Source organism: Olea europaea, chromosome 18, assembly GCF_002742605.1.
Source record: "Olea europaea var. sylvestris chromosome 18, O_europaea_v1, whole genome shotgun sequence".
NCBI classification, from domain to species: Eukaryota; Viridiplantae; Streptophyta; class Magnoliopsida; order Lamiales; family Oleaceae; genus Olea; species Olea europaea.
The window spans coordinates 12,802,054-12,812,374 of NC_036254.1; the positions used below are offsets into that span (position 1 = coordinate 12,802,054).

The following is a 10,321-nucleotide window of genomic DNA, read 5'->3' on the forward strand; positions in this document are numbered from 1 at the left end:
CTAGAAAACCCATTTTCTCAACAAAATCCAAGGAATTGGAATTCCTTTAAAAGCAAGAAAATGAGGCCACGTGAGGGAGTAGTGAAAAATGTATTCCCTGGAAAATTTTGGGAATCAAACAACAAAATTGGGTGGAAAATGGAAATTTTTTTCATGGAAAATGGCTCTATCAAACATACCCTAAATTGAATTGAAAGTACGTTCTTTTTTCTTTTCTTTTCTTTTCCTTTTTTTAATGGGTCTCAAACAGACGCTAAGCATTGGAGTGCCATAGATCGGGTTGTGAGACAATATAGCTCTTACATTTGGTAACTTGAGAAGAGTCGAGCATTTTTCTTCAATTCTAAGATCCATGGTGATTAGAAAATTACTAAGGAAAGAAAAATCCAAATAAAAACAGCTAGGCTCGAGTGTTACGGTAGCCTAAAATTTATCGGCTTAACAATGTCATTTTGACTTCCCAAACCATGAACATGTATATTATATATGCAACATGTATATTATATATACACCGATAGCTAAAAAATCAAACTACTGGTTAATATCCGACTTTGCTAAAACATAGAGTCCATTGGTAATGGGAAATGAGAAATAATACAGGACCCAAAAAACAAATTTCCCAACAATCTTCTCATCTTGACAGCACCATGCATTATACTAATTAAGCCAAGTTTCATGAAACTGTGAAGCTGGTGGTATTACTTGTCCTTCAATGATGTGGCAATGTCGATCACAAACCGGTATTTAACATCAGATTTCACAAGGCGATCCATTGCAGTGTTGATGTAATCAATAGGGATGATCTCCACATCTGGTAATATGTTGTGCTTTGCTGCAAAATCAATCATCTCTAGGGTTTCTTTCATTCCTCCTATCCCACTGCCGGCTATTAATTTTCTACCTGGAGTCATTGTGGAAGGTTAGCGATATTGTCAAGACCAGACCTGGCCTGACCAGAGAAACTGGGCATCGCCCAAATCAGTTTGGTTATGGGGTAAAAGCATTTAGAATTAGAAACCTTGAATAGAAGCACCATACAGGTGGGGTTCACCCCGAGATTTTGCTTTTATTTTAGCACTGATTCAACTCTTTGAACCTTGACCTTTTTCCGAGATCAATGCCAGAGCCAATCTTTTAAACATTTATGTTTAGCCATTATTTTTTAGCAAAAGTGAAACCCCCTTCCTTTCCCTTCTTTAAATAATAAAAAAATATTTATTTTAATTTCTTATGACTATACTTTTCAAGCTTATGCAAACATGATATGAGAGAGCGGAGGAGCAAGAGAATGAGAAATATTAATGAAATGCTTACCTGTAATCAGTGGAAACGCTGGCAACTCAATTGGCTTGTTCGGAACAACAACCAGTACCATCTTTCCATGAGGCTTCAACAAACTAAGCAGGGGTAAAATGGGGTGATCAGAAGATACAGTATCAACGATCCCATCCAATGTCCTAGCTGTAGCCTGAACATGGACAAATATAGAGATTAATGTGGTTTCTCAAGTCTCAGCAGAACAACTAAATTAAACCAAGCAAAATCCCAATTCCTCACCTTCATCTCCTCAGGATCACGACTAACCAAAAACAAGTCGGCACCAAGTTTTTCAATAGCTCCCTTCTTCTTATTAATAGATGTACTGATAACTGTAATTTTAGTACCAAAAGCCATAGCGAACTTCACAGCTACATGGCCAAGCCCACCAAAACCACCAACACCAATATTCATTCCCGGCTTGTCCAGTCCAAAGTACCTCTAGGGGCTGTAAGTTGTAATCCCAGCACATAAAAGAGGAGCACCAACGTCAAGGGGAAAGTTCTCAGGCCAACGAACAATGAAGTGCTCATCAGCAACCATTAACCTCCACATGTAATGGTACCATCAGTGTAAACAGCGCTATAGGTAGGTATCATTTTAGAACAGTAATTTTCAAGATCATTGCTGCATTTATCACACTGGCGACATGATCCAACCATACATCCAACTCCTACTTTGTCCCCAAACTTGACATTCTTCACCTTGCTGCCAACCTCAGTTACTTCACCCACTATGTCGTTCCTGCAATAAACAGCCCAGTTCAACATATGCATCAACTACTACTTTCGAAGATATATAATCTTTTAATAACTTTAAGATGATTCACAGACTACCGCAACAGTTAGCATTCAATTTCTATGATTTAGTTTATTAGATAGTATATCCATGGAAGCCAAAGAATCAATCCATAGTAAGTCCAACTGGTGGTACAAAAAAGCAAAGACAGTTGCCACTTTTTATTTTTATTTTCATATATGGAATCAGAAATGCTTGTATTCATCCAAATATGTCACAAGAATCTGTTTAAATATTTCTATATTCTCTGCTTTCAAATCCAGATTACAACAATCACTGATCCTCACAATACTAACACAGTAATTGTGTGTGAGATGTGTGCATATTGAACCACCCCATCTAAAAAGTCCAAGGCATTTAAGTACAGACATTTACGGAGGCTCATTTAGGTTACAAATTCAATTCTGTTTTTTCTTAACAAAACCATTGATGACTAATAACAAACATCTAAAAAAAATTAAATTCTCATCAGGGATGCACCTGTAATGTAGAGAATCTGCTATGCGAGCACTGTTGACCTGGGAGCCACCAGGGCAAATGCAGAACTTTGTCCTGTAAAATCTCTTTTGATACACTAGATGTCCTAGAAAACTTCCATGAGAAGTGATTTGGCCTTTTGTCACAATTGTGAAATTTAGGATGACATGAGGTAATTACTGGATCAAGGTAAAGTCCAAAAAAGAATTCCATGTTTCTCATCATAAATTCGCCCATCGTTTGCCTCGTAAAATAAGAAAAATGCTTATGAAAATAACTTTTGGCAACGCGCAGACCAATCATGTGAAGGATCTTATATCCTATATGCCCTCGTTTTTATCAAGAAAACCCTGAATTAACATAGTATAAGTCTGTAGATTAAGCTGGCAACCAAGTTTCTCCATGACATTTAACAGCTCAGAGCATCTATCAACAAGACCCTTTTCAACAACAGGACAATCAGAAGCTTCCAAGCAACTTCATCATAATTGTAACCACATTGGATAAGCATACAGAATGCAGACTTAGCCATCTCATCATTCCCTTCATCATACAATCCACAAACAAGCAGCTTATAGGATTCTATATGTGGTAGAAGTCCAAGCTTGAGCATGGTATCAAGTATCTTCATTGCTTCCTCATACATTTTCAACTTAGAGCAACAATTCACCAGTGCATTATACATATCTTCACTGGGCGACATTCAACATTGTTTCATATGATCAACCAACTTCCAGGCTTCTTCAAAGCGTCCTTCTCGACAAAGTCCAGTGGTGAGTGCATTGTAAGTGTTAACATTTGGTGAGCAGCCATTTCCAACCATTTTCTTGAAGAGCATAAGAGCTGTATCATATTCCATTATTTTCCAGACATCTGCTATATTAATTGAGTTTTCTTCTGTTTTTGGATCAAGTTCCGTTCTACAACCACTTCCGTTCGTTCGTTTCTCATGTAAGAGGTGTTTGATTAAAACAGAGTAGATATAATGAGTTGGTTCACATCTAGCATCAACCATACATTTGGGCATATCAAAAGCACGATCTAGTAAACCTGAACGTCCATTTCCATCAATTAATACTGTGTAAGCCTTGAAATCTGGTTGCACCCCTTCTTCTTTCATTTTAGCCATCAAATCCTCTGCTTCTTTCAACTTCCCTTGGTTGCAATATGCAACAAGAAATGAAGTGTTTGTGCAAACATCAGGTTTATTTCCCAGGGAAACCATCTGATGAAACACCTTATAAGCATGATCAAAGTCATATTCTTTTAACATTTGCTCAATGAGAATAGTGTAAGTAACAACTGTAGGTTTCACACCTTCTTCCAGCATTCTTTCCAGAAATTCTGCTGCTTCAGGCAGTTTTTTCTCTTTGCACAGCCCACTAATCGGCACATTGTAAGTGTATGAGTTCGGATGGAAGCCCTCACCTGTCATTCTTCCAAACAAAGTTAGGGAAAAATCAATCTTCCCAGCCTTGCAGAATCCATCAATCAGAGTAGTGTATATAACTACATTTGAATTTAAACCATTCTCCTTGAGAGAGTCGTATACATGATAAGCCTTCTCAACCGTCCCTCTTTCACATAATGCATCAATGAGAGCACCATAAGTTAACTGGTCAGGAACTACATTTTGCTCTTCCATCAACCTAAGCAGCCTAAAAGCGCTATCTATATCACCCTCTTTACATTGTCCACATACTAATAAGGAAAGTTACAAGATTTGGAGACATCTTCTGCTCTAGCATCTTACTAAGAAGTGTCATTGCCTTGTAAACTTGTTTTACCTCACAATATCCAGATATTAACTCATTGTAGGTTCTCACATCTGGAAGACAAGTATTTGATTCCATCATGGTAAATATATCAAAAGCAGCACCAATCAGACAAATTCTATGACCATCTCAGATTGTTCCTTTTCCTTTTTATTTTACTTTTTTTTGGAACGCAAGATATTTTGTCTCACTTCATCACCATTGGTCAATCAAGAAACAATTTGATAGGTCGGTAGGTGCGTAGGTAACAAGACAAGTAGAAAAGGAATTGATGGGTGGAGATGCTTCCATGAAGCACGATTTGGAAGAAAATAAGTTAATTTCTCCTCCAAAGTAATATGCAGTAGAGGTCTATCAGTTGATCTCTATAGAATCTTCCGGATTGGGCTCAATAGGTACCCTAGTTCATATATTCAAATTTCTGTCATGAATTTGTCCCTTCCTGTAAATAATCTATTCTGGTATGGATGAAAATGCACATAGCAAACAAGCATACTTTTGAAAGTCGAGATAGCCAAGTGGATTAAAGCTTTTGAATGAAATCTATTCTTTCTACTCTATTGTTCTCTTGATTTTGAAAGAAATCTTTAGCTTTTGTTTAATTTTAAGTCTAAAAACCTTATCCAATCTGTTTTAACACTTGGATATGATAAAAAGATGCATGCAATTACCCAAATCTAAATTCTCCCAGGCTAAAACAACAATCCCCATATTGGAATCACTTGAAAAGATAGAGAGGTATATCTTATACAAGTAAATCTTCTTCTATTCATCTCTTATCTCTTTAATTGTCTATCATTTCTCTCTCAACAGATACATCAAGCAATGCATAAACGATACACAATTCATAATTCACTTGGAAAGTGTATTTATTTCTATTAGAATACTTTAAGCCTTCTTGTGATTTTGTAGATGATCTAAGAATCGCTCCATATAACCATCTTGTATATCTTTATTCGACAACAATTCTCTCATCTCTTTAACCTTTTCCCTGTAAACTTTACCTCCTCCTTCCACCATCACCAATCTCAGAGAGTAAGCAACTGCGTCTTTAGTAAATGATCCGTCCAGCTCATTTCTCGCTATCTCATGTCCCAACTTCTTTTCCTCCAATAGGCTGGAAATCAATCCTTGGTCCGCCAAGAAAGGCAACAAGATTATCCATTTCCCGAATTGCAAAGCCTCCACGACTGAGCTCAGCCCGGAGTGACACAAGATTCCACCCACCGACTCGTGGCTCAGTACCTTGAGTTGAGGGACCCAACTTGTAAAAACCACCCCACGTCCTTTGGTTCTCTCCTCGAACCCTTCTGGTAAATGAGTCGCCTCATTATCTGCTGCCCCTCGTTGCTTCCTCAGAACCCAGAAAAATGGCAATTCCGACTTCTCCAAGCCTAATGCAATTTCAGTAAGTTCATCTTGATTTGGTTTCGTTTCACTTCCAAAAGCTACATAAACAACCGATCCTTTTTCTTTCGCGTCAAGCCATTCCTTAATTTCAATCCAGTTTTCATTTTGCTCATCAGAACCACTATTAGTAGTTGTTGGGGGCAAATGGCCGACTGGAATAATTGGTTTTTCGTAAATATTCTCTAGAAGATTTAGCCACTCAGGCTCAAACTCATAACAACTTCTCATCACCACCACATCACAGCCGTCAATGGTGGCTACCAATCGGTACATGTCCGAAACATTACCTCCGTCTATCATTGCCTCCTTAAACTGGCGATTAATTTGAAAAAAGCGCATAGAAACAGATGTTTCAAAGGGTACCCACTTGGGTTTCACAGTGAAATCTTCGGGCTTCACCCGATCATCTTGATTTTGCAATGTAAGTGATGTTGGGCCAGCAAAGCTCAAAAGAGTTGCAGTAAATATGCTGAAAAAAGCACAAGGAATGTTGAGTTTAGCAGCTTCTGGGTATAACCAGTATTGAGCAAAATCGGCAATAATCCAGTCAGGTGAGGAGTCTTCCAACAAAAAAGTGATTCTTGGCTGAAGCTCGTCGAAGGCAATTTTAAGGTAGCGGACCATATCGAATGGTACATCAATGGTGGCTTCTGCATCTTCAGGTAGATTATCAACTTTTGGCAATTGAATCTTGACAAATTCTATCAGATGGGTTATATTCGGAGGCAGTTTGGGAAGGCGATCTATGTTTCTGGGAGTCGAAACAAAGGAGACACTGTGGCCTTTCTGGGCTATGAGCTTGGCGAGCTCTAGGTATGGAATCAAGTGACCGAAGGCCAGCCATGGGAACATGAGAATATGCAATTTACCCTGCTCAGCCATGGACTACAGATTTAGAGGTGCAGTGCACAAGATTCTCGATTATACTTTGAAGGTTTGTGATTGAGATATTTATGTTGATGAGATCAGTACAATTTCAACGTGCTTTTCATACCATAAATATCCTTGTCATTCCACGGGAACGCCAGCAAATGAGGGTGAAGAGGGACCGGGATTGTTCCGTATATGATATACTTTCCAATGGTACACGCCAAACATATCCAACATCTATATGAAGCCCCTGTTTGAAGGATTAAAGTCTAAATTTTATCCTAAATCAAAATCAACAATTTATTTTAATCACACACTTTATTAAATTCACGACATTTCAATAACATATTTTATTGATTTTTATCAATCAAAATTTATTTTTTAATGTTTTAAAGCTATATTAATTCAAATAATGATGTTTAATCTTTCCAATCTTATGTATTTTTCTACGTCTCTCTTTATGTTTGATTGTTAAAATCATAGGAAGAGAAAGATAGCAAACTGACAATAATTATAAGAGGCACAATCAAGCTTCAATTCGATTTTTTCAAAACGATAGATACAACACTACGGTAAAATAACAGATTCGGGTAAAACTTAAATCAATTTGATTAATTTGAACTCGAACTAAAAATTAAAAATAGGAAAAATTATATTTTTGGCTTTGAACTAAATTAATTAATTAGTAAATTTATTTAGAAAAAAATAAAATAATTTGATTTATTTAAAACAAATAAATTTAAAATATTAGAAAGATTCGATTCTTATTCGAATTTTCAGTTCTTGATCTAGAACTAAGAACCGATCCAAATCCGTAGATTCTCAATTTAAATACCCATTTTGATATTTACCTTAAGAAGAACCGTTCGGTTTGGGTCGAGAGTTTTGTCTTCACAAATAACATTCATGACGATTGACAATAAGGTAAAAGTTATGAACAATGCTATAGATATAGATTTTTTCTATAGATTTTGTACATCAAGTGGATATTTTTTATACTGTTATAACTTTGGGTTAAGCTATATTTTACTACTACTGAAGAAAGGTAATTGCATAATAAATAAAAATTTCCCTAATTTTAATTTTCAAAATATATAAAATGGAGCTTTCCATGCCTTGATGTGTTGAAGACATATACATCTTGTATTAGGCTATAAAGAATATGAAGGTATGTTAGCCTTGTGTTTACGAGGTTTGTCTTGGAGGTTTTCGTCACACGTCCTAAACTTTAAAAAGCATCTGAAAAATGGGACATCCTACGCTAGTAGAAGTGTCTATGCTTAGCAGAAAATGGATCTTATTTTTAAATTCTTACCTTTTTGTGTACATATCATAGTTAATTTTTAGCAACAATGGAGGTAGCTATATATGATACAATGATCTACATATTCAAGAAATTACGTAACTAAAACTTATAGCTAAATTTAGGAATCTGTTTCTTGAAAATTAATGAAAAATTTATTAGCATGCAAGAAATTTTTCAGTAATTTCTTTAGAGTAGCTATTTGTGTAATAACCTTGTCTCTTTATACAATACACTTATTCTTTTATTGGTTCTCCTATTGGTAAGAACTAAGAAGTTGCACAAGAAACCTTGTCTCTTTATACAGCACACTTATTCTTTTATTGGTTCTCCTATTGGTAAGAACTAAGAAGTTGCACAAGAAAAGATTGCACTTGTAAGTAAACAATTTTTAATGTATTGTAGATGAAAAATCTAAGTACTGCAATGATTTTGACTTGCGGAAGCCCCTAGAGAGGCACTTCCATAATGGACAACAGATTGATAGCATTAGACTTGAAGATTCTGCTGATCTCACTACATTTATAACCGTTGTTTGAGCTTCTTATCTCAAACTCCTAGGTAGTTGTTTAAACATTGTAGCCGATATGAACAACACTCTTTGTACAATTGGTGCTTTCTAAAGAAACGTTTATGGGGGACTAAGGTTTTTGCTGTCAATGAGATTGAATAAGATTACGGAGATCGTCAAAGATTACGGCTATATTACCATTATAATTGTACCATATCTATATATGGTATAATTATAATGGTAATAGAGCTTTTGAACTATTAATGTAAAGCTCGGTGGAGTGTGGAAACATGTTGGACACATTATTTTCTTGGTTCTAGTTGCAGCAACTAACAAGAGTAGCTACAATATAATGAAAGCTAGCCCATGTTTGGTGCCCATTATTTAAAAAATAATAAGAAGAAGAAGAAGAAAAATTGAATTGTATTTTTAGGAGAATGTTTGGTTAAAAAGTAGAGAAAAGTTTGGAGTTTACGTGCAAAATATTTAATTTTGTGAATGTGTGGCTAAAAATGATCCTATAGGGAAAAGATATTTAAAACAATTGGCACCAAATTGGGGCTTAATATTATATCGTGGTGTTACATTAAAGGAAAAAGAAATGTGTTGGGCATGGTAAGTGATGTCCAAATCCCCAAGGTGATGATGAAAAATCGAGACCCGTTTCAATTTCATAGGCTATAAGCCTTGGATTGAAGAATTGAATCCACGCCACAATTGAAGTAGCCCAATTATGTAGGGTATTTAGAGGTAATCAATCCATTGGGCTAGATGTACAATACCCAATTTGGAGGTAATTTGAAAATTACAAGAAATATAGATAATTTATAATCTTTATTTTATCTCGTCTTGAGCTCTATCTTTTAGTTAACATAATCTTGTAGATTTCTATTCATCCTAATTTTGCAAGATTTCTGGGAAATCTGTTCTCTATATGAGCCTATAAATTGGAGCCTTCACCCTTCATTTTTCTATGTTTTACATAAAATAAGTGTGATAAATTATATGAAAGAAGAGATTTGAAGATGAAATCCAGTCATGTCTGTGTATTCTTTGAAGTAATGTTACTCATTGAGTTGAGGTGATCATTGATCTCAGTGAAACTATATTGACTCATTTTACTTTAAAAATAGCATTGCTTATTCTTTTATAAGAGCGTTTCAAAAGATTCTCTCTTTATATAGAATATCTTTAAATAGAATTTATACATTTCAACATTGCTTTTTATATTGACTCCTCAATAGCATTATTCATTCTTTTGTAAGAGCATTCTCAAGAGACTTGCTATTTATATGGAATATCTTTAAATATATTTATACGCTTCGACATTGCTCTTTAAATTGACGACTCATCTTAGTTTTTTCAGGAAACATTTATTGAATTCTCATCTTGTTTCTTCATTTGTCAATAGTCAATTAATTTTAAAAAATGATAAAAATAATTTATGAAGTGAAATATATTCAAGTATGTAGCTTATTAAAATAAATTTATTATAAAATAAGAATGGAGTATGACTTTCGCACTTCGTAAAAATTGTAAAAAAAATTGTAACTTATTTTCAAGCAATGATTTTAAAATAGAGAGCATTTCGTATTTCAAAAAAAAAAAAAAAAAAAAAAAAACTATAGATGATAGTCTAGAGAGATTGGCTACAGTTTTCTCCCTTCTTTTCCTCCTTGTTCAATGTGCACCTTTTGTTTGTACATGTTTGGGGATTTTCAGACATTGACTGCTGTTTCATTGTTGTATCTGAAGTCAGTCTAGCGATTTTAGCAGTTGGAAACTGAATCAAAATTTTTTTTTTCTCTTCCCTCAATTGGAGCCATCTATGCCATATTTCTGAATTGATTTTCGAGCTTG

The 10,321-nt window shown here is 35.2% G+C and overlaps 2 protein-coding genes across 3 annotated transcripts; both read right to left on the bottom strand.

Annotated features, from left to right (window-relative positions):
- Window positions 1-519: 519 nt before the first annotated feature.
- Window positions 520-4,963, bottom strand: LOC111367505 (8-hydroxygeraniol dehydrogenase-like). Of its 2 annotated transcripts, XM_022988413.1 has the most exons (4): window positions 2,596-2,745; window positions 1,558-2,061; window positions 1,315-1,468; window positions 520-901 (listed from the first exon to the last, which is right to left on the bottom strand). In XM_022988413.1, the coding sequence occupies exons 2-4, from the start codon at window positions 1,729-1,731 to the stop codon at window positions 699-701; spliced, it is 531 nt and encodes a 176-aa protein (XP_022844181.1). In that variant the 5' UTR covers window positions 1,732-2,061; window positions 2,596-2,745; the 3' UTR covers window positions 520-698. The 2 variants fall into 2 exon arrangements, 1 of the variants encoding a protein (XP_022844181.1); XR_002697835.1 differs by lacking the exons at window positions 520-901; window positions 1,315-1,468 and having other exon boundaries at window positions 1,727-2,061; window positions 2,596-4,963.
- A 149-nt stretch (window positions 4,964-5,112) lies between these two features.
- LOC111367502 (UDP-glycosyltransferase 91A1-like) lies at window positions 5,113-6,858 on the bottom strand. Its single transcript, XM_022988412.1, has one exon. It carries the CDS (start codon window positions 6,657-6,659, stop codon window positions 5,256-5,258), a length of 1,404 nt encoding a protein of 467 aa, XP_022844180.1. The 5' UTR covers window positions 6,660-6,858; the 3' UTR covers window positions 5,113-5,255.
- Window positions 6,859-10,321: the final 3,463 nt, after the last annotated feature.

Excerpts from the sequence above, each read along its gene's own strand:
- LOC111367505 (XM_022988413.1), bottom strand. The coding sequence starts at position 1,731 with ATGAATATTGGTGTTGGTGGTTTTGGTGGGCTTGGCCATGTAGCTGTG. Across the intron at positions 1,469-1,557 it reads GTGATCCTGAGGAGATGAAG|GCTACAGCTAGGACATTGGA; the intron begins GTGAGGAATTGG and ends GTCCATGTTCAG. Across the intron at positions 902-1,314 it reads AGCGTTTCCACTGATTACAG|GTAGAAAATTAATAGCCGGC; the intron begins GTAAGCATTTCA and ends CAATGACTCCAG.
- LOC111367502 (XM_022988412.1), bottom strand. The coding sequence starts at position 6,659 with ATGGCTGAGCAGGGTAAATTGCATATTCTCATGTTCCCATGGCTGGCC.